We start from the raw sequence: 24,587 nt of genomic DNA on the forward strand, positions 1-24,587 counted from the left end.
ACTAGATTTAATTTTATTTATTTTGCTCCTTTGCACCCCATTATTTTTATTTATACTTTGCACATTCTTCCATTACAAATCTACCATTCCAGTGTTTTACTTGCTATATTGTATTTACTTTGCCACCATGGCCTTTTTTTGCCTTTACCTCCCTTATCTCACCTCATTTGCTCACATTGTATATAGACTTGTTGATACTGTATTATTGACTGTATGTTTGTTTTACTCCATGTGTAACTCTGTTGTTGTATGTGTCGAACTGCTTTGCTTTATCTTGGCCAGGTCGCAATTGTAAATGAGAACTTGTTCTCAACTTGCCTACCTGGTTAAATAAAGGTGAAATAAATAAATAAAATAGTTCCTAAACCAATTTAGAACTGGACTGGAGAGGCCAACCCACCTCTTCAAATTGTCCAGAAGGACATCATGGTCAACAGTTTTGAATACAGCACTTAAAGACAAGAGTACAAGGACAGAGAGCTGTTTGGCATCTGGGGGGACAAAAATGCAATTTCAGAATGTGGATGGGACATGTTCCCAGTGAAAGTTGCGCCCCTACTCATAGTAATATATTCAGTGCGATTAAAAAGGTCTGGTTAACATAATAACAACCCTCTTCTTCACCATGCATTTAAAGAGTTTACATCGTCAACATGTAACTCATCTCTGATTGTCTTCATTTCCTCAGGGACCATCAATAATCCGAGCCCAGCGCTCCATCCCGGTGCTGGTGTATGTGCAGGCGAAAAAACAGATTGGAATTTTTCCACATACAGGGATTAATCAACATATTCAATGATCTGATTCTATATTAGATATTTTTTTAAACAATAGTAATGTTACAATCAAGTATTTTTAATTGTCTTGGCCTAGACCACAAAACAGTGGAAGCAACTGATAACGACACGAGAAGCGGAACTTTATTTTCACAGCACGTCGTTCGACAGGTTTTTTTTAATAGACACAATCACTAGAAGAAAACAAAATATTTCGAGCAGCTTTGTTTGCTACTGTACTGGCAGCCTGCTACCTATATTAATTATTTTGGGGAGTTTTTCCTCAGATAAATATGTAAACCAATGTTGTTGACGATGGCTTCCAGGAATTTAATGACCGGTGAAGATTGTGCGCAATAACAATGGTATCGTTAGCCCACTAGCTGACGTAGCAAACCGAATTCAACGAAGCAAAATAATCTAGCTTTATTTTTTATTTATTTTTACAAATCCGTGACATTACAATTAGATTGTGAACAGGTGTGCGGTCATTTAGCTATACACGGGCTCTTATTGAAGGGACATGCTAGCTAGCCAAGAGGTTCTAGCTAATAGCTAGCAAAGCGCGTTAGCCTAAATTTGACTAAAGCAAATGGCAACAAAGTAACGACCTTCCCTTTTACATCAATAACCGTAATTTCACGATCGAAGGTGTTGCGAAATGGCCATCTTAAAAAAGTAGTATTGCTTCTCCGAAAGATAACCGATCAGAACGTTGTCAAGTTAGCTAGCTAGGTAACGTTATTTATCTCTTTCCTGACGGTGGTGTAGTGTAGCTATTTGTCATGCCTGGAATGATAGCGTTTGGTCGGCGATGGGGCATCGCAAGCGACGACCTGGTCTTTTCCGGCTCTTTTGAGCTGTTCGTCAGGGTTCTATGGTAAGTGAACTAAACATTAATGGAACGATATTCAAAGCAAAGGGAGGGATGATGCAAAACATTTTGTCATATCATACCAAGTGCAGTAAATGACAGCTGTAAACGTAGCTGCCAGTAGTCGTAGCTACATAGATCCCCACACTCAGTAGCACCTTGTTGTATTCTCTCATTGTTTGTATTTCACTTTGATTTATTATACAAGCATGAAGAACACAACGCTATCCTCCCTGCTGTGCCCAACTCACAACCTGGTAAAGGTTGCTGCACTGACCTCTATTGGGGTGTATTCATTATGCCGAATAAGTTGCAAAACGTTAAGCAAAAGGAGAGAAACGGGAGGGTACCAACAGAATTTGTCTAATAGAATTTGTCCAATAGAAACTTGTTCTGTTTTGCAAGTGTTTGGACTAATGATTACAGCCCTAGTATTGCTTTGATGTATTTTAATGATCTAAAAAATTTGAATCAATCATGCTGTACCTCTACACTACCCTACAGGTGGATCTGGACGCTGGCTCTGTACTCTCTCCATAAGGGGAAGTTTGACTGTTCTGGTGGGAGAGTTCTACACAGCTACCTGGTGGTTTTACTGGTCCTGTTGGCTTTCATCATCCTGTCTTTATGTGCCATCGTCTACGTCAGCGCACAAGGTGAACCTTGCACTGTTATGACATGTTGAAAGGAATTGACAATCATTTTCTGTATTATACACTGGGTTTAGAATTGGTGTGATATATATTATTTAAAAAAATATATATATACCACTTTTAGTAATATATTCAGTGCAATAAACAGGTCTGGTTATCATAACATATGACATAATCCTCCTCTTCACCATGACTCAGAGTTTTACGTTGTCAACATCTCTGATTGTCTTTGTTTCCCCAGGGACCATCACTAACCCGGGCCCGCGACGCTCCATCCCGGTGCTGGTGTATGTGCGGGCGATGCTGTACGTCCCTGAGCTGATCTGGGCCATCCTGGGGGCCATCTGGGTGTCTGATGACAGCCAGGGCTGTGAGCCTGCTGAGGTGGGGGCCGTCATTGCAGCAGTGGTCGCCAGGTGGGTGGGAAGAATGTTTTTTTCCTGTACGTATACTGTGGTATGATTTTGGGGATTTTCATGAAATTTAATCCATAGAAGGGACCTTTTTTGACTCCATAATGTTTCATCTGTATGTGCTACAAAGGAAAATTGGTGTCATATGAAGCTTTACCACTTTCTCTGTATTATGAGAAATATTTTAATTTCAATAACAATGCCCTTACATTAATATATGGATATTGAAAAATCTATACATAAATATTGAAAATATACAATTTTTGATTAGGAACATATTTCATATTGTTGAACATAATATACTCTACGAGCATATCAAAGTGCGATTTCTGCTAGTTTTTATGGCCCATTTTTATACAGAGACATTTGTATAGTAGGCAATCACAGCCCTCCTTTTATATGTATCAAATCATATTTTCATTGGTCACCAACACATGGTTAGCAGATGTTATTGTGAGTGTTTTGCAAAATGCTTGTGCTTCTAGTTCCAACAGGGAAGCAATATCTAACAAGTAATCTAACAATTCCACAACAACTACCTAATACACACAGCTAAAGAATGGAATAAGAATATATACATAAACTCAGCAAAAAAAGAAACGCCCCATTTTTAGGACCCTGTCTTTCAAAGATAATTTGTAAAAATCCAAATAACTTCACAGATCTTCATTGTAAAGGGTTTAAACACTGTTTCCCATGCTTGTTCAATGAACCATAAACAATTAATGAACATGCACCTGTGGAACGGTTGTTAAGACACTAACAGCTTACAGACGGTAGGCAATTAAGGTCACAGTTATGAAAACGTAGGACACTAAAGAGGCCTTTCTACCGTCTTAGAAAAACACCAAAAGAAAGATGCCCAGGGTCCCTGCTCATCTGCATGAACGTGCCTTAGGCATGCTGCAAGGAGGCATGAGGACTGCAGATGTAGCCAGGGCAATAAATTGCAATGTCCATACTGTGAGAAGCCAAAGACAGCGCTACAGGGAGACAGGGTGGACAGCTGATCGTCCTCGCAGTGGATGACCACATGTAACAACACCTGCACAGGATCGGTACATTCGAACATCACACCTGCGGGACAGGTACAGGATGGCAACAACAACTGCCTGAGTTACACCAGGAACGCACAATCCCTCATCAGTGCTCAGACTGTTTGCAATAGGCTGAGAGAGGCTGGACTGAGGGCTTGTAGGCCTGTTGTTAGGCAGGTCCTCACCAGACATCACAGGCAACATCTCCTATGGTCACAAACCCACCGTCACTGGACCAGACAGGACTGGCAAAAAGTGCTCTTCACTGACGAGTCGCGGTTTTGTCTCACCAGTGTTGATCGTCGTATTCGCGTTTATTGTCGAAGGAATGAGTGTTACACCGAGGCCTGTACTCTGGAGCGGGATCGATTATTTATTTTTTTAAAGGGGGAGGATCCGTTGTGGTCTGGGGCAGTGTGTCACAGCATCATCGGGCTGAGCTTGTTGTCATTGCAGGCATTCTCAACGCTGTGCGTTACAGGGAAGACACCTTCCTCCCTGGTACCCTTCCTGCAGGCTCATCCTGACATAACCCTCCAGCATGACAATGCCACTAGCCATACTAGTGGCTCGTTCTGTGCCTGATTTCCTGCAAGACAGGAATGTCAAGTGTTATGCCATGGCCAGCAAAGAGCCAGATATCAATCCCATTGAGCACGTCTGGGACCTGTTGGATCGGAGATTGAGGGCTAGGGCCATTCCTCCCAGAAATGTTGGTGGTAGAGTGGGGTAACATCTCACAGCAAGACCTGGCAAATCTGGTGCAGTCCATGAGGAGGAGATGCACTGCAGTACTTAATGCAGCTGGTGGCCACACCAAATACTGACTGTTACTTTTGATTTTGATCCCCCCCTTTGTTCAGGAACACATTATTCTATTTCTGTTAGTCACATGTCTGTGGAACTTGTTCAGTTTGGCTCAGTTGTTGAGTCTTATGTTCATTCAAATATTTACACGTTAAGTTTGCTGAAAATAAACGCAGTTGACAGAGGACGTTTCTTTTTTTGCTGAGTTTATACATGTATGGATGAGCCAATGACCGAGCAGCATAGGCAAGATGCAGTAGATGGTATAAAATACAGTATATACATATGAGATGAGTAATGCAAGATAGTTGAAGTCAGAAGTTTACATACACCTATGTTGGAGTCATTAAAACTCATTTTTCAACCACTCCACAAATTTCTTGTTAACTAACTATAGTTTTGGGAAGTCGGTTAGGACATCTGCTTTGCATGACACAAGTAATTTTTCCAACAATTGTTTACAGACAGATTGTTTCACTTATAATTCACTGGATCACAATTTCAGTGGGTCAGAAGTGTACATACACTAAGATGACTGTGCCTTTAAACAGCTTGGAAAATTCCATGATCATTTTGGACTTCCTGTGACATTGGGTGCTGTAGGTGTCCAGGAGGGCAGGTCATTTGCTCCCGGGCAGGTCATTTGCAGACCGCACCACCCTCTGGAGAGCCCTGCGGTTGTGGTTGTTGAAGTTGCCGTACCAGGCGGTGATACAGCCTGACATGCTCTCAATTGTGCATCTGTATAAGTTTGAGGGTTTTAACCTCTCTGGGAGGTTGAAAAGCCAGGGAAAATGCAGAGCGCCAAATTCAAATAAATTACTATAAAAATTAAACTTTCATTAAATCACACATGCAAGATAGCAAATTAAAGCTACACTTGTTGTGAATCCAGCCAACATGTCAGATTTCAAAAAGGCTTTTCGGGGGAAAGCAAACGATGCTATTATCTGAGGATAGCACCTCCGTAAACAAAAGAGAAAGCATATTTCAACCCTTCAGGCGCGACACAAAACGCAGAAATAAAAATATAATTCATGCCTTACCTTTGACGAGCTTCTTTTGTTGACACTCCAATATGTCCCATAAACATCACAGATGGCTCTTTTGTCCGATTTAATTCCGTCTATATATCCAAAATGTCCATTTATTTGGCGCGTTTGATCCAGAAAAACACCGGTTCCAACTTGAGCAACGTGACTACAAAATATCTCAAAAGTTACCTGTAAACTTTGCCAAAACATTTCAAACTAATTTTGTAATACAACTTTTGGTATTTTTTTTAACATAAATAATCAATAAAATTGAAGACTGGATGATCTGTGTTCAATACAGGAAAACAAACTGAAGCATGCTTTCTGGTCACGCGCCTCTATCTAACAGTACACTTCAAGTGACCCTCGTTCAAGATTGCCGTACTTCTTCATTACACAAAGGAATAACCTCAACCAATTTCTAAAGACTGTTGACATCCAGTGGAAGCGATAGGAATGAGAACCCATTTGAAAAGAGTGACCTCAAAAAACAAATCTGAATGGTAAGTCCTTGGGGTTTTGCCTGCTAAATAAGTTCAGTTATACTCAGACATGATTCAAACAGTTTTAGAAACTTCAGAGTGTTTTCTATCCAAATCTACTAATAATATGCATATCGTTTCTTCTGGGGATGAGTAGAAGGCAGTTGAATTTGGGCATGCATTTCATCCGGATGTGAAAATACTGTCCCGTCACCAAGAAGTTAAGTGACAAGCCAAATTTCTCCAGCCTCCTGAGGTTGAATTATAAAAAATAAAAAATGATTTAACCTTTAACTTGGCAAGTCAGTTAAGAACAAATTCTCATTGACAATGATGGCCTTCCCCGGCCAAACCCTGTGCGCCGCCCTATGACGTTAGGAAACAACATCTTCACTTTGCTGATCCTCAACACTGTGGCCCCACAAGGGTGCGTGCTCAACTGTTGCGCCATCTTCACCACACTGTCTGTGTTGGTGAACCATTTCTGTTTGTCTGTGGTGTTTACGCCGAGGAACTTAACTTTTCACCTTCTCCACTACTGTCCCGTTGATGTAGATAGGGGGCTGCTCCCTCTGCTGTTTCCTGAAGTCCATGATCATCTCCTTTGTTTTGTTGATGTTGAGTGAGAGGTTGTTTTCCTGACACCACACTCTGAGGGCCCTCGCCACCTCCCTGAAGCCTTTCTCGTCGTTGTTGGTAATCAAGCCTACCACTGTAGTGTTGTCTGCAAACTTGATGATTGAGTTGGAGGCGTGCATGGTCACGCAGTCATGGGTGAACAGGGAGTACAGGAGGGGCTGAGCGTGCACCCTTGTGGGGCCCCAGTGTTGAGGATCAGCGAAGTGGAGATGTTTCCTACCTTCACCATGCTGCCGTATATCCACAATTTCTGGTTAAGGTAGGTTGTAATTGTCAGTGGGTACAACATATCCTGTGTACTTCCTTATACACCGATTCGGTGGGTGAGTTTATATGTTGATATTTTTCTCTGAAGCTACCCGGGAACATGTCCCAGTCCGCTTGATCAAAACAATCTTGAAGTGTGGATTCCGATTGGTCAGACCAGCGTTGAATAGTCCTTATCCCGGCTCCATCCTGTTTGAGTTTCTGCCTAGAGCAAAATGGAGTCTGGTGTTTTGCGGGTACAATTTAATGAAGCTGCCAGTTGGGGACTTGTGAGGCGGCTGTTTCTCAAACTAGACACACTAATGAACTTGTCCTCTTGCTCAGTTGTGCACCAGGGCCTCCCACTCTTTCTATTCTGGTTAGAGCCAGTTTGCGCTGTTCTGTAAAGGGAGTAGGTCACAACGTTGTACTAGATCTTCAGTTTCTTGGCAATTCCTTGCATGGAATAGCCTTCATTTCTCAGAACAAGAATAGACTGACAAGTTTCAGAAGGAACGTTTTTTGTTTCTGGCCATTTTGAGCCTGTTATCGAACCCAGAAATGCTGACGCTCCAGTTACTCAACGAGTCTAAAGAAGGCCAGTTTTATTGTTTCTTTTAATCAGCAGTTTTCAGCTGTACTAACATAATTGCAAAGGGGTTTTCTAAATATCAATCAGCGTTTTAAAATGATCAACTTGAATTAGCTAACTCAATGTGCCGTTGGAACACAGGAGTGATGGTTGCTGATAATGGGCCTCTGTACCCCTATGTAGATATTCCATTTTCAAAAATCTGCAGTTTGAAGCTACAATAGTAATTTACAACATTAACCATGTCTACACTGTATTTCTAATTAATTTTATTATTTTAATGGACAAAAAATCTGCTGTTCTTTCAAAAACGAGGACATTTCTAAGTGTACGGTAGTGTATATATTTACCCCAAAAATATATGGGGCATTGGAATTGATGCGGACAATTACATTGATGGAAGCAACAATCTATCCTCAATTTTAAAGCTGATCCACCCCCGAAGTTATTTGTTTATTTTAACTTTAAAAAATTGGCTATGGTAACGTTTATAAATTGGATCATAACTCTACATCTAGTAGAGATCCCACTCTGGAACTTTGATATGCCTGTAGAGTATGTTATGTTAAACAATATATTTAAAAATGTGCCAATCTAAGAATGGAATATTCTTCAATATTCATTTTTTAAAATCGAAATCAAAATACTACTCATATTACAGAGCAAGCGTTAAAGCTTCATGACACGTATTTTTGCTTTGTAGCACATACAGATGAAACATTATGCTATTATGTCTTAAGGAGGCCTGGGTAAATTAAATTAATTATTTCTCAATAATGCTTTACGATACAAACTGCAAATATTTTAGGAAGGGAATAACCTGTTTTGGCGATTTTTATGGTATATCATAAAAATCAATCAATCACAGGGAATTTTTACTCATTCAGCAGTTTTTACCAGATTAAGTACAATACCATTGGAAATGTATGTTAAAGTTCTATTTATATTCCTGAAACTTAAGTTGAAAATGATGCTTTTGCTGCTTCCTGTTAACAAGACATATTGATAATAGCCCAATGTCAAAACACAGTTTTAATGTCCAAATCAATAAACGATATTCAGAAAGTTTGTGCTATATTGAAAACCTAAAGTATTCTATTTACACATATAATCATTTTACTTGTATTTTTTTCTAACGAGCAGCATATAAACTGGACACAATCATTTTGTTTTGACAAATGGCAAAAATCACTCATCAATTAGGGGGGATGCGCTGCTGAAACTACCACAACGAAAAAAAACAACAAAAAAACATCACTAGTGAGAGGACAACCTGCAGAACAGTCGGTTACATTTTGAAATGTTGCATTTTGATACGGGCAGTGGTGTAAAAATACTTTAAAGTAATACTTAAGTAGTTTTTGGGGGTATCTGTACTTTACTTTACTATTTATATTTTTGACTACTTTTACTTCAATACATTCCGAAAGAAAATAATAAACTTTTTACTCCATACATTTTCCCTGACACCCAAAAGTTCTCGTTACATTTTGAGTGGCTAGCAGGACAGGAAAAGAGAACATCCCTGGTCATCCCTACTGCCTTTGATCTGGCGGACTCACTGAATGCAAATGCTTAATTTGTAAATTGTGTTGTGCCCCTAGCTCTCCGTACATTAAAAAATAAGAAAATGGTGCCGTCAGGTTTGCTTAATATTGGGAATTGGAAGTTATTTATACTTTTACTTTCAATACTTAAGTATATTTTAGCAATTACATTTACTTTTGGTACTTAAGTATATTTAAAACCAAATACTTTCAAGACTTTTACATAAGTAGTATTTTACTGGGTACCTTTCACTTTTACTTGAGTAATTTCTTTTATTAAGCTATCTTTACTTTTACTCAAGTATGACAATTGGGTACTCTTTCTACTTTTGGTTCGAGCATTGGGCCAGTAACCGAAAGGTTGCTCCATTGAATCCCCAAGCTGACAAGGTTAAAATCTGTCGTTCTGCTCTTGAACAAGGCAGTTAACCCACTGTTCCTAGGCCATCATTGTAAATAAGAATTTGTTCTTAACTGACTTGCCTAGTTAAATAAATAAATTCCACCTCTGGATACGGGGTCACCAAAACAGAAAGGGAAATACAACACTGTTTTGTCAATTAATCCTATCGATTACCACTTTGAAATCAATCGTGCGAGAGGGGGGGATATGAGGTTGCACATCCTGTTAATTAACACAGCTAAAAAAAACACAATCTGGGAATAATTTGTACGTCACTGGTTAGAGGATCATTTTTGGTGTAACACTTACATTTAAAAAAAAAAATCACTTCCATCAATATCACTCTGAAATCAATAAAACAGGCAAACGTTTGTAGCGCTGTTTAAGCTAACACTATTCAAAGGCCACATGGAGTAACCTATACATGTTTGGTTAGATGAGAATTTGTAGAAGGCTTCTATTTATATTTTGGAATGGAGGATGTTGATTTCGGGAGGCTGCCATCACTGAAAAGTTAACTTGTGTTAACTTCAATGAATCACGACCCGCCATAGGATATCAACAGTGACAACGGTTGGCTGTTATTTAAGGGATAGTTGGACTGTCAAATTCGTTTATTGGTGTGTGTGACCAGCAGCTTTTATAAAGAGACCGCCCAGAATTATTTGTACCGTTTGAGAAAGGAATTGATATCTGCATTCTATATCCTGCGAACCCCCACCGCCCCCAGTGCATATGACAAAATCAACAGTACAAAACCAAAGATAAGATCGATTGCAGATCAATGTGTCACCATGTTGACTATAAACTTTTACACTAACATCACCAATCTGAGGTAAATGGGATGTGTAATTCGCCACAATTCAATGTGGTCAAAACGTCAGCTTGTGTACACTGACATAATGTGTCCAACCGACCTCACAGCCGCAGACCACATGTATTGTGTCATGTGGGGGTGAGCGCTTTGCTGATGTCAAAGGTTGTGAATAGAGTGACCCATGGTGGCGATGGGGTTATGGTATGGGCAGGTATAAGCTATGTACCACGAACACAATTGCATTTAATCGATGGCAATTGGAATGCCAATTGTCGTGCCATTCATCCGCGGCCATCACCTCATGTTTCAGCATGATAATGCACGGGCCCCATGTTGGAAGGATCTGTACACAATTCCTGGAAGCTGAACAAGTCTGTTCTTCCGTGGCCTGCATACTCACCAGACATGTCACTCGTTGAGCATGTTTGGGATGCTCTGGATTGACGTGTATGACGGCGTAGTCCAGTTTCCACAAATATCCAGCAACTTCTCAGAGTGGAACAACATTCCACAGGCCACAATCAACAGCCTGATAAACTCTATGCGAAGGAGATGTCGCGCTGCATGAGACAAATGGTGGTCACACCAGATACTGACTGGTTTTCTGATCCACGCCCTTACCTTTTTTTAAGGTGTCTGTGACCAACAGATGCATATCTTTATTCCGAGTCATGTGAAATCCATAAATTAGGGCCTAATGAATTGATTTCAATTGACTGATTTCCTTAAATGAACTGTAACTCAGTAAAATATTTGAAATGGTTGTTTATAATTTTTGTTCAGTATAGTAACACATCATGGAAAGTAGCGTTGTATACATTTTTTAGATATGGCAAGATAATTCAAATGAAAACTCACAGATTTGTTCAATAATCAGACTTCTTACTAATTGAACCATTTAGAGATTAAAAAAAATATCTTATGCACAACTTAACCTGGCATCCGAGAAAGAGCTCCCATAGTGACTGTGCAGCAGCCCATTAATTTGACATCTCTAAATATTTTTTTTATTTAACCTTTTATTTAATTAGGCAAGTCGGTTAAGAACAATTTTTTTTTTTTAGAATGACGGCCTACCCCGGCCAAACTTTCATCTAGACCGGACGACGCTGAGCCAATTGTGCGCCGCTCTAATACACTTCCTAATATTTAGGTGCATGGCCTTTTGCCCTCCAGAACAGTCTCAATTCGTCCGGGCATGGACTACAAGCATAGCTTTCACCTGGATTCACCTGGTCAGTCTTTGTCATGGAAAGAACACTCAGTGTATGTCAACAATCCTTCCTCCAAAGGACCCTTCTATAGATTACATTTATTGAAAATCCAAAACACCACGGTCCTGTTTTGTTCTAGTTTTGCGAGGTATCGCCCGTTTCGCCCTACATCCTACCTGAATATACAGTACATTGGCAGTTTACAATGTGTTTACATTCATCTCCCTCCCTGGCAGTTGGATCTTGCTGCTGTCCACAGGGGTGGGAGTGCTGTTTGTGTTCGACCCACTGGGCAGCCGCCTTCCTGGGCCTCCGACCCAGGAGCAGCTAGGGGTAAGGGACCTGGAGAGCAGTGAGGGCTCCCAGCTCCTGTCCACCGCCCGCTCCGTGGCTGTCAGGGTGTGGGAGAGCAGGCTAAGGCTGCTCTGCTGCTGCCTGCCTCAGGATGAGAGCCACAGAGCTGCCTTCTCCAGCATAGCTCAGCTTGTCAGCGGATTCTTCTCAGTGAGTAAGGGAAACAGGGTGTGTCTGTGTACATCTTGTTGGTCAGTGTGAGACTTTTTAAAAATTAATCATGTTTTCATTGTGTGTTAGGATACAGACCTGGTTCCCAGTGACATCGCAGTGGGTCTGGCTCTGCTACATCAGGAGCAGGATAAGAAGGAGCAGTGTCGGGATCCAGACGAAGTCCTGTCTCACAGCCCCTCATCACCTATCGTAAGTACCGGAGTCAGTCAATAAGTCTGTCAATCCATCCAAAAATAATCAGTGCGTCCATTAAATTAATCAATTACAATTTGTGTGCGTTTGCTCTGCAGGCAGAGGATCTTGAGGCAGAGCTGGAGAAGGCAGCCCACTGTATGCTATTTGCTATAGCAGCGTATGGCTGGCCCATGTATGTCTACTCCAACCCACTCACGGGAGCCTGTAAACTCAGCGGGGACTGGTAAGACTGTTACACCTTTTAATATAACGTGCTCATCCTTCTCGATTTTTGAGCCGGGGTGTGAAAGTAATTTGGCCACTTTGTTAACAGCAATATCTAGAGGAGTGGACACCACTTGCATAACTACATAAACAAAAACACAAGCATTCCTACATATGGACTGTAAATACTTATATGCCCGTCTGTGTGTTTCAGCTGTAAGACCCAGTCTGCTGAGTATGACATTGTCGGAGGAGACAACATGGGCTGCCATTTCTCCTCCATCCTCCACAGCACCGGCCTACAGTACAGAGACTTCATCTACGTTAGCTTTCACAACCAGGTACTTTGACTCAGGGCAAATCTCAAGTGAGATCCTATTCCCCATTAGTTTGCAACCTTTGGCCAGTACTGAATTCTCTACTGATGAAATATAACCCTGTGTGTTCCAGATCTATGAAATTCCATTCTTTGTGGCTCTGGACCATAAGAGAGAGGCAGTACTGGTGGCTATCAGAGGAACACTGTCACTCCGGGTGAGACTCCTTCATCACTCCGTTCCACCTATCTATCTATCGATCTCTATCTCTCACTCACTCGTTCATGTACATTTCTGTGTAGGATTTGCTGACTGACCTGTCTGCAGACTGTGAGAACCTCCCAGTAGAGGGAGTGTCAGGAACATGCTATGCTCACAAGGTGGATAGAATAATTACATTACTTCATCTATTGAATGTACATGTCTATGTATTTCTATCAGAACATTCTTTATTTGTAGATAGGAGCTGTAACCTCTGTGTTTCACAGGGCATGTCTCAGGCAGCCGGCTACATCTATAAGAAACTCCTCAACGATGGCATTCTAAACCAGGCTTTCACCATCGCACCTGTAAGTCTCCTTACCTGTCCTCTCTCTGACAAAGTACATTCGTTGTAACCTTAGAAGCCCTAACTGTGTGTGTGTGTTTTCAGGAGTACAAGCTAGTCATCACAGGCCACAGTCTTGGAGGGGGTACAGCCTCTCTCCTGGCCATTCTATTACGTAGCTCCTTCCCCACCCTACAGTGTTACGCCTTCTCTCCACCAGGGGGACTCATGAGGTACCAATACACATTCAAATAATTCATGCTTAGCATTATGTCAAGTGAGGATTTAAGTTTGTGTAATGTACATAGTATTATTCCGATTCGTTTCCCTTTGTGCTCCCTCTGCAGTAAAGCCCTGGCGGAATATTCCAAAGACTTTGTGGTGTCTGTGGTGTTGGGGAAGGACTTGGTGCCAAGGTGAGGAGAGGAGCCACTTTAGACTGAGATGCCCCCCTCCTCCTGTCATGTGCTCTATACTCCCATGTTTGTCTCAGACAAAAGGTTACCCTGAAACAGACTGTGTTCTATTAATGAGTTTCTCAGTATTACACATTATTATACTAGTACACACAGTGGACCAGGATAGGGATTCGGAAACTCTTGTTTTATTCATGTGTCAGTGTGTCAACTCAAGTGGAAAGTCCTGGTTTCTGAGTCTGAATGTGAAAGTGCTGTGGTGTAGAGGCTATTCCTGACTCTGAACGATGGAGACGCTATATTTAGGATCTGCCCCCTTATTACAGGCACACAGAAAATGAGAGCAACTCTCCCGCCCTCTCACTATCTTTTCCCTCTCGCTCTCCTCTCTGAGTTAGTTCAAGTGCTTGATCTGTGTTTTGGTGAAAGCACAGATATTAATTTTTCCTCTCTCCTCCACTTCCATCTCTCTCAGGTTGAGTTATCCCAACATGGAGGACTTGAAAAGGAGAATATTAAAAATGGTTTCTAATTGCAATAAGCCCAAGGTGAGAACATTAAAATTCAAATCCAAAATTGAGTAAATGAATCAAATAAGTTGGGCAGAATCCTAACTTTGGAGAGGGACCCTTATGATTTCTGATGACTTCTCTCTCTCCCCCTCTCCTTTTCCCTCTCCTTCAGTACCGTATCCTACTCCAGGGCTGTTGGTATGAGTTGTTTGGGGGAGATCCTGATGACTTCCCCACTGAGATGGACAGGCGGGAGGAGGAACTTAGCCAGCCGCTCCTGGGGGAGGAGACACTGCTAATTCGTGGCTCCTCATCCTATCAAAGCCTGGCTTCTGAGGACTCGCCGGTACACTGCGCCCACCTGCCACTTTATTTACCGGGACGTATACTGCACATTACAGAGGACGGCCCATCGCGGAGGTGTGTGGCACAAACACACACACAAAATACATTACACCCATGTCTGCCTTTGTCATTGACCAAAGTTTTTGTCTTCTACTTTTTCTTTCCCTTCCTTCCTTCCTTCATCGCTTCTCCAGGTCCTGTTTTTCCCAGGTCCGTTACCGGGCGGAGTGGTCCAGTGAGACAGCATTCCGGAGTGTTCTCATCAGTCCTAGGATGATCGCCGACCACATGCCTGATGCTGTACTCCGATCTCTCCAGAGTATGACACAGGACAGGCCCTTCAACCTCTGCCCCTCGTCGCTTAGCAACAGCCACCTCAACGTCATCTGAGTCACACTGCAACACACGTACACACACCTGGACAGGGCGAGCCTGACTGTCTGTTGCGAAGGCTGTCCCCAGTCCTTTGGTTCTAGTTTCATCTCTTCCCGCCCCATCTCAAGTCCCCCCCCCCCCCCCACACACACAGTTTCTGTCCCTGTTTTGTCCCTACTCCATGACCAGGATACTCAACAGCGAATACAACGGGACAAGACAATTGGACTCCTCGATTAAAGGACTGTGCAGGTTTGTCTTTCTCATTAGGCCTTTGGAAAGGGTGTTGTCATTTGATTATTTATTTATGTAGTAAACATTTGTTGCCATTTCATTGGTTATTGCTATCTTCTTCTGAGTAATTCCATGAACTGTCATTGTGTCCTTATCATCCATTGTGATCTGTGTACATACCTAGATTGCAGTGTTACTGTAATTCCAAAAGTGTACATTCAGATTTTATTTTATTTTGTATATTTTTTTAATTTAGGCTGCTGATTTTGAGATTATTTTTTGATTATGTATCTATGCTTTGTCTTGTGTGGAATGTCTAAGACTTTTTTTTTTTGCTTGAGGTAGAATTTGTCCTGGACCACAGATCTAAGATCAGATGACCCCCCCTCCCCCTCTCTTTACCCTAACCATAAGGGTGAAGAGCAATATCTGACCTTGCATCAGTGTTAAGAGGACATTTCTACCTACTCAAAAAACCAGGGCCCTATAGGCCTATGCATTGCAGATCAACAAGTCTCACCAATACTCCCAATGCTTGACCAGTTTGTTTTGCCCCATATATGCTGAATGAGTAGTGTATGAAACAAATGAGTTAATTGGCATGAAAACAACTTCTAGGTGATATGAGGTAGCCTAAATGACTCCAGTTTCATGACACATGTTCTGTTAACATGCTATATACATACTTTATAAGGTAATTAAATATTGAAAAATGAAAGTCAAAGTAATGGTTTACATCTTGAATTGTGTATTTGTGATGATGGGGACTCATCATACAAATAAACTTGTCATTACTCACTGCAGTTATTTTTGTATTTGGAGGCTGGTTTACTTACACTACCAGTCAAAAGTTTGTACACACCTACTCATTCAAGGTTTTTTTTTTTTTTTACTATTTGCCACATTGTAGAATAATAGGGAAGACAACTATGGAATAACACATATGGAATCATGTTGAAACCAAAAAGTGTTAAACAAATCTAAATATATTTGATATTCTTCAAATAGCCACCCTTTGCCTTGATGACAGCTTTGCACTCTTGGCATTCTCTCAACCAACCTCTTGAAGGAGTTCCCATATATGCTGAGCACTTCTTGGCTGCTTTTCCTTCACTCTTGTGGAGGACAGGTCATCTGATGCAGCACACCATCACTCTTATTGGTCAAATTGCCCTTACACAGCTCGGAGGTTTGTTGGGTCATTGTCCTGTTGAAAATCAAATGATAGTCCAAATAAGCCCAAACCAGATGGGATGGCATCGCTGCAGAATGCTGTGGTAGCCATGCTGACAGTATCACAAGCAAAGCACCCCCACACTATAACACCTCCCCCTCCATGCTTTATAGTGGGAAATACACATATGGAGATCATCTTCACCCACACTGTGTCTCACAAAGACACGGCGGTTAGAACCAAAAATCTCAAATTTGAACTCCTCAGACCAAAGGACAAATTTCCACCGGTCTAATGTCCATTGCTCGTGTTTCTTGGTCCAAGCAAGTGTCTTGTTATAGGTGTCTTTTTACTAGTGGTTTCTTTGCAACAATTCAACCATGAAGGGGCGGCAGGGTAGCCTAGTGGTTAGAGCGTTGGACTAGTAACCGAAAGGTTGCAAATTCAAATCCCTGAGCTGACAAAGTACAAATCTGTCATTCTGCCCCTGAACAGGCAGTTAACCCACTGTTCCTAGGCCGTCATTGAAAATAAGAATTTGTTCTTAACTGACTTGCCTTGTTAAGGAAAATAAATAAAAATGAAGGCCTGATTCACACAGTCTTCTCCAAACAGGTGATGTTGAGATGTGTTTGTTACTTGAACTCTGTGAAGCATTTATTTGGGCTGCAATTTCTGAGGCTGGTAAAACGAATGTAACTGGGTCTTCCATTCCTGTGGCAGGCCTCATCAGAGCCAGTTTCATCATTGCGCTTGATGGTTTTTGCGACTGCACTTGAAGAAACTTTCAAAGTTCTTAATTTTCCGTATTGACTAACCTTCATGTCTTAAAGTTATGGACTGTTGTTTCTCGTTGCTTATTTGAGTTGTTCTTGCCATAATATGGACTTGGTCTTTTACCAAATAGCCCTATCTTCTGTATACCACCCCTACCTTGTCACAACACAACTGATTGGCTCAAACGCATTAAGGAGAGAAATTCCACAAATTAACTTTTAAGAAGGCACACCTGTTAATTGAATTGCATTCCAGGTGACTACCTCATGAAGCTGGTTAAGAATGCCAAGAGTGTGCAAAGCTGTCATCAAGGCAAAGGTTGGCTATTTGAAGAATCTCAAATATAAAATAGATTTTGATTTGTTTAACACTTTTGGTTATTACATGATTCCATATGTGTTATTTCATAGTTTAAATGTCTTCACTATTATTCTACAATGTAGAAAATTGTAAAAAAAAAGAAAGAAAAAACATTGAATGAGTAGGTGTCCTAAAACTTTTGATCGGTAGTGTACCTTATTTACTAAACATTTGAAAAGTCCCCAAGCAATTTTTAGAGACTACATGTTGAGTTAAAGCAACGGTACAGTGCTGAGGCATGTTGAACAAAGTTGGCAAATTAGAGATATGAACAATATTGATGTGGACAGTGTTATTGAATGAAAAACACGTAAAACGGATTAGCAGTACATTTTCTCCGCTAGATCCCTCCCAGCCCTTTTATAGCGTGTGACGTCACTGTGACGGGCCAGTCATCAACAAGAACACAGAAGCTCATCTGTTGGGAAGTAGGGAGGAGAACTAACTGAAAACCCGGAGCCAAGTAGAGACTTTTCTATTTAGCCCCCCTTATAAGTCAACCGTCCATAGGAGAAAGGGGTCGCAACTTGTTTAACGTCGTTTGTTTTTCTCTTTAAAATAAAGAAAGTAGCTAACGGTAGCTCAGTTAGCTATATTTAAGCGACACTATTTGGTCTCGCTTCACAAATAAGGATAAGGCAGGTTGCTGCTGGCAGGCTTTCTCAAGTAGCTTTTTCCTCGGCTAACCTGCTAACCTTAGTTTGCGAGAAGAAAAGGAGACAAGAAAATGGAGTTGGACGATGGAGTACTCTACCAGGACGACTCTGGTAGTTCGGCGATGATGTCCGAACGGGTGTCGGGTCTGGCGAGCTCCATTTACCGGGAGTTTGAACGGTTGATCGGTCAGTACGACGAGAACGTTGTGAAAGAACTCATGCCGCTCGTCGTCGCGGTGTTGGAAAACTTGGACGCGGTGTTCGCGGAGAACCAGGAGCACGAAGTCGAGTTGGAGCTCCTAAAAGAAGACAACGAACAACTTGTTACCCAGTATGAACGGGAGAAATCGCTCAGAAAATCTGCAGAAGAGGTGGGTTTGAGTCCTCGACTGTCAAAGAAAGGGGGAGAGTAAGACAACTTTCGCAGACAGACCACGAAACTGATCTAAAAACTGCTTACTACTGCTAGGCCACTCAAGCTAGCTTTGACAGTTCAAGCGCAAGTAATGTTCAACAACAAGCACAGACTGTACCCAATACTGTAGCTACTATTCCCATAGGGTTAATTTGCACATAGCAGTGCCTATTGCCTGTGAGAATTTGCAAACAATTATGCATGGACTGCTTGCTAGCTTTAAACCCTGAAAGGCAATGTTGGTAAACTGCACAGGCTAATCTTAAAAAGCTATAGCATTCTGAAGCTAGCAGGACATGTCATCTGGTTGCAACAGCTGATGACAAGGTTACATATTACTCATTTGACACTGTTGCTAATATTTTGGCTCGTGACATTACTTAAGTCATTTGATTCATGGGTGGTTTTGGATGCACATTTCTCTTTTGTAGACTAACTTGCTTAATTTCATGCCCACTGTCCAAACTGGATGCAAACTCCTGCAGCCATGCATTAGTCAGCATACACATGGAGCTACACCCAAAATGAATTACTCTGACAGTATATTCCAAACCTGTCAGTGTTTCTCAAATAATGGGTCAGGACCCAGTGGTGGGTCGTGGCTGACTCCCTTTAGGTCACTGCTCTAGATAGTTTGAACCTAGCCGTACAGCTTTCTGGCTAAAAACATTTGTCTGCTTGACTTGGTAGAGTCAGATCGACCATAAGAGCAGTTGCCAAATGAGATTTGGTCATCCCATCCAAATCCAAAACAGGAGTGTCATTGGAAGTTTGAGTGCCACCTTGTCTCTTTTCTCTCTCTCCTGTTTGTTCTGCCACCACATACTGCAGTCACACCAGACAATGATACTACTCACTTTCTGTCCCGCTCTCGATCCACCCTCTCTCTTTCTCCCCCATCCCCCTGCCTTTCACCCACTAGACCAAGGGTACTCAACTACTATTTGAGAAGGTCCAGTGACATATATTTCCTAGGTGGCAAAAGCCTGGCTTGATTTCATCCATTATCGGTGCTGTGTTACGACGTAGTAACAAACATAGTCGTCTACGACTTAGCAAACATGTTGTTATATAAAGTGTACATTAAATGAGACTAAGAATTTGAATTAATTGCAACTTTATTTTGAATGTAAACATGTGCAACATTGCTGAAGAACAAAGGCGGATGCATAATTGCCATTGCATATGGGCCTTGAATTAAAAAAAATATATAAATTAAATAAAGTGCCTCTTTTCTGGAGAACAAAGGAGAGTTGAACCAAAAATAATTATCTGAATGCACAGAATGTCACTGTTGGCCATGCAATATTAATGTGTGTCACTCTGGGCCTTGCATCAATGAGAAATTACACTTTGTCTCCTGCCAATACTTTGAACCTTGCCACAAATGGTGTGAAAGCAACTCTGAGACACTGATGCAGGTGTTTATTGGTGAGCCTGGTGCGTATTTGTTTTTAATAAAGTTCAAAAAGTTAGGCACAGCGGTCTAAGGCCCTGCATCTCAGTGCTAGAGGTGTCACTACAGACCCTGCTTTGATTCCAGGCGGTATCACAACCGGCCGTGATTGGGAGTCCCATAGGGCAGCGCACAATTGGCCCAGCGTCGTTAGGGCCGGGGTAGGCCGTCATTGTAAATAAGAATTTGTTCTTATTAACTGACTTGCCTAGTTAAATTAAAACTAATGTGGAGAAGGCTGATTCACAGCTGTATGTGGAGCCAAACATGGTCAGGATATATAGTGCCAGGTTCTTGAGAACAGGGAGATCGGCTGCAGGAACCATCCTTTCCCAGAAAGTGACAGGGTCACAATCACCAGCCTACTCCTTCAAAGACACATTTTCTTGCAGCTCAATCAACTCCCTTTGCAGTGATGCAGCATCTTCCCATCTGAAGATCTGTTTTTTGTTTCTTCTGACAACTTTGTCACATTTGTGACCAATAAAGGGTTCTGTGGATGAGCAGCAGCAGCTCTTGTCCAACAGTGATGTCATCAAAGCGAGCCTTGAAGTTATCCATCAGCTTCTGGATGAAATCAACATGGTTGGGAACGTCTTTGTCTCCCTGCTTTTATATGAGAAGATTGGGAAGTGGACACATTTTCCCTCGAGATCATTCTTGAAAAGCTAATTTCTTCTGCAAAGCCTGGACTGCTGTTACCATATCACACACGGTGTTGTCCCGTCCCTGCAGCTTAACATTCAGTTGATTAAGGTGTGATGTAATGTCTGTCAAAAATGCAACTGTTTTCGTCTTCTCCTCATCTTCCAAATACTGAGTTGCCTGCACATTGTTGTGCAGTATGTGGAGTCATCAACTGGTATTGGCCTCTCAGAATGCCTCGTACCAGGCGGTTTGGTAGGGATGCTGTTGCTCTCAAAGTTGATCTGTTTCATCATCGTTGTCATGACTTCCGAATACTCTTTTCCCAGACTGGCACACAGGACAGTGATGGATAATGCAGTGTTATGATATCAGGTCAGGGTGGTCCTCTTTCAAACGTGCAACCAGTCTCCTCCCTCTTCCTATCATGGCTGGAGCTTCATCTGTGGTGATGGAGACCACTGACTTCAGAGCTATCCTCCTTTTTGTCATTATCCCTTTGATGGCCTCATGGGTATCCTCTTCCCATGTTGGTGCTTCTAGATGTTAAGCCCAACAGCTCCTCACAGAATTCCTTCTTTGTTTTGTTATAAAATCTGACAAACACCAGAAGCTGGGTATTGTCAGTGTTATCTGTTCATCCACAGCTAATGAAATGCATGCTGAATTTCTGAATGGCCTGGAAGTTGTGAAGTTACATCTTCAGCTAATATTCCACTTCTCCTCATTGCTGTGGAATCTGACATCTGACAGTCTAATCTTGTTTGTTCTCACCTCCGTGTTCAGGGGATACGTCTGCTCAAAATTACTATGCCTGCTGTCATAATGGCGCTTAACATTGACACTTTTCATGAATGCTGCGGACTCAGTCAAATCTTTCTGTTTCTTTCTGCTTGCTTGTCCCAAGCTTCTGCAGAGGATATTTGGATTGATGTGATTGGGTAAGACGTGGCCTCTAGTATTTGCATATAACCACATGTTTGGATTAGACGTGGCACTAGTAAATTTGGGCGTTGCTTCGAGAGAGAGAGGTTGCCGAGTTAGAGGCCGCGGCGCCCGGTTGATTTTCTTTTTTATAAAGCTGTCCAAAAATAATTTATAGACTTTTTATATAACAAAATGCGATGTCCGGTCCGTATTGACCCGCTTTCCACCCGTTGAGTTTGGCTGCACTAGGCTGCACTAGGCTATCTGCATGTCTGTCTCTCTGTCTCATCACACTGTTCTAGTGCTGTTGTGATTCAAACCCCCCCGCCCCCCCATGTCATTAATGTCTTTATTCCCATAACTGCCAAAGTGAAAGCTCCTATCCTCTCCTAAAGATGGGTTAACAGGTCAAGTGATCCTTTGTTAGCAGCAGCAGTGCTGTAGGCTTGTCCTGCATCTGTGTTTTTAAATCTGTAATTTAGCCATGTTTAGCTTTCTCTCAGCCTGCCAGACAATACTGTACATGAACACGGCTTAGGAGACCTCTGTTGTAGTGTTGGTTATGGCTTGTGTGTGTCAGGTGCTCTGCCCTTTCAACTTCCTTCACATCAGCAAGGTGTGCATTTACAAAAATAATGGATTAGTGTTAACTAGTACATTATGACACAACTTAGACAGCAATTGAAGGTCACAGTGGTAATGTTACAAATCTGTCTGATCCTTCACTTTGTCCTGTCAAAGGGCATTGCTAGCGCTGACTGCTTTCCTTGCCACCAAAATGGGAGCTTATCTAGTACATTGAGTACAAGGCCTAGTTTTGATTCGACATGTCATGATTTGAAATCTAGGGTGGGGCTGGGTGGGGACTGATTAATGTGTTTGTGTCTTCCTGAGGTAATTTGCTTTGCACTGCACAGGCTTGACTTTCTCCTCAGAGCTGCAGTTCAGTGGAGTGTGGAAAGACGAGCTCAGAGTCTGATCATAAAGCTTCATAAGTAGTTAAAGCTGCAATCTATATGTAACTTTTTAGATGACCTGACAAAATTCACATAAATGTGTTAGATCTGTCATTCTCATTGAAAATAAGTTCAAGAAGTGGTAGATCTGTTCTATGCTTCCTGTGTTGTTTTTTTTTGTACACCAACTTCAAACAGCTGAAAATACTAGATTTTCGATTCTGGAAAATATATTTCACTGTGGTTTAGATGGTACAATGGTTTTCTACACTCTACAGTTGAAAAGATTTGCGAAACCAGTTGTCCTGTGTTAGATTGTTCACCTGTGTTAGGCCTAGGTGTTTACTTTGAGGTTGAAAAACACTGTATGCTTAATTGACTTTACACACGCCTGGCTAACTCAATGACATCAGTCATGTTGGTCATTAGGCTCTAGAAAACCATCCGATCCACATGCTCATGGCTGTAAAAACCCAAACACCTGCCTATTAGACTATAAGTAAAGACAATATGGTTCTCAGCCAGTAAACAACACTGCAGACAGATGCCCCAAGTACTTCTTGGGACAACCCATTAAATGCTGTTGTGACTCACCTGCCAGACAAACAGTCCTAGTAAGTCCAGTGTACCACTGATTTCTCCCAGAGCTGAGCCCAGTGTAACTCTTCCTAGACGGACTGTGACTCTACACTATAGACAGGGAGAGGAAGAGGGCAGGGCCAGGCAGGAAATTGCTGGGAAAACAAGACTTAGTGAGTTCCTCTCTGCAGCCAGGATGCTCCTCGCACCCATTCCCCCTGACATCAAAGGGTCACGGTTCAGAATGATAATGTCACAGGGTGATGTCAGTCGTGTCATTCCTGCCAATGTCAGTCAGGCTCTAACCAAAAAGCCCCTGTTTCCTGTGCCAGGTATCTGTTATCACACAGCATTTATCAGGAGCAATTTGAAAGCTTAAAAGCATGTCATTGAATTGGGGATGGAAAACAGAGGTCGGGGGGTGTTTATCGAAAGTGCATGGTTCAAGAGTCAACTGTAATAGGCTACTTCCCCATTCCTTCTCCCAGAAAACAAAACGTGACGTGGATCTTTATTTTTCAAGCGATATCACACTATTTTACATACAGCAGGTTTTTAAAGGAACAAAGAGTACAGTCTGCTTCATGTTTTTATTTTTGCCAAGGAAAAAATATTGAGATACTGGTATTATCACAGCCCTCTATTGAACCCGGTTTATTATTTTAAATCAAGACCGAACCTGTTAGCCCCACAATTGGATGTCACGGCTCAGACCATTTGTATGGTTTGTTGATTTGGACAATTTACCCGGATGTTCGATGTTGATCTAAGTTATGATTTAATATTAAATCAATTAAATGTTTATTTGTCACATGCTTCGTAAACAACAGGTGTAGACTAACAGTGAAATGGTTACATACGGGCCTTTCCTAACAATGCAAAGACAAATAATTAGAAAAATAATAACAGAAGGACTAAATAAACAATGAGTAAGCATATCTTGTCTGTGTACTTGTGGTACCAGTACCGGCTCAATGTGTAGGTAAACAAGGTCACTGCGGTAGATATGTACATATGTAGGGATAAAGTGACTAGGCAACAGGAAGGATAATAAACAGTAGGGATGCACCGATATGACATTTCTGGCCGATACTGATGTTTTCCTTGCCGAACAAAATCCCAATACCGATATTTACAATTTTAGTGTCCTTTTAAGCATTCTAGTACAGTTAAATAGTTACACACACACACACACACACTGACCAAAAAGTTATGTTGTTGGCATTTACCTATGTCCCCATTACCAGTAAAACATAATCAAAACCTATTTCTTTCACTCATTGCTGTGCTCTTTCGTTGTTAATTTGTTCAGTCGTTACATTCTCATCCAGGTTTTCAGCATACATGTCAAGCAGTGACGTTTCAGCTCTGTCTGTGGCCTTTTCTGTCGTGGGTTCTCTTCCCCGGTGCGCACTGGCACTGTGTCCATTTCCGT

At 41.7% G+C, this 24,587-nt stretch overlaps 2 protein-coding genes across 4 annotated transcripts in view; both read left to right on the forward strand.

Moving 5' to 3' along the window:
- Positions 1-918: 918 nt before the first annotated feature.
- LOC135523728 (diacylglycerol lipase-beta-like) lies at positions 919-16,014 on the forward strand. The gene is made up of 15 exons (XM_064950573.1): positions 919-1,656; positions 2,155-2,306; positions 2,545-2,719; positions 11,771-12,038; positions 12,129-12,251; positions 12,353-12,480; positions 12,676-12,802; positions 12,912-12,995; positions 13,081-13,158; positions 13,267-13,347; positions 13,431-13,558; positions 13,673-13,741; positions 14,217-14,289; positions 14,426-14,673; positions 14,793-16,014. Exons 1-15 carry the CDS (start codon positions 1,562-1,564, stop codon positions 14,986-14,988), a joined length of 2,025 nt encoding a protein of 674 aa, XP_064806645.1. The 5' UTR covers positions 919-1,561; the 3' UTR covers positions 14,989-16,014.
- Positions 16,015-17,900: 1,886 nt separating this feature from the next.
- Positions 17,901-24,587, forward strand: part of spag9b (sperm associated antigen 9b) — a 48,464-nt gene continuing 41,777 nt past the window's right edge. For 2 of the 3 annotated variants that reach the window (XM_064950575.1, XM_064950576.1), the window contains exon 1: positions 17,901-18,545. In XM_064950575.1, the coding sequence (XP_064806647.1) occupies positions 18,246-18,545 (300 nt within the window). In that variant the 5' untranslated portion in view covers positions 17,901-18,245. The remainder of the gene's footprint in view (positions 18,546-24,587) is intronic. The other variant, XM_064950578.1, reaches the window with a different exon arrangement.

The sequence above is a fragment of the Oncorhynchus masou genome, chromosome 31, assembly GCF_036934945.1.
Source record: "Oncorhynchus masou masou isolate Uvic2021 chromosome 31, UVic_Omas_1.1, whole genome shotgun sequence".
In the NCBI taxonomy this organism is placed as follows: Eukaryota; Metazoa; Chordata; class Actinopteri; order Salmoniformes; family Salmonidae; genus Oncorhynchus; species Oncorhynchus masou.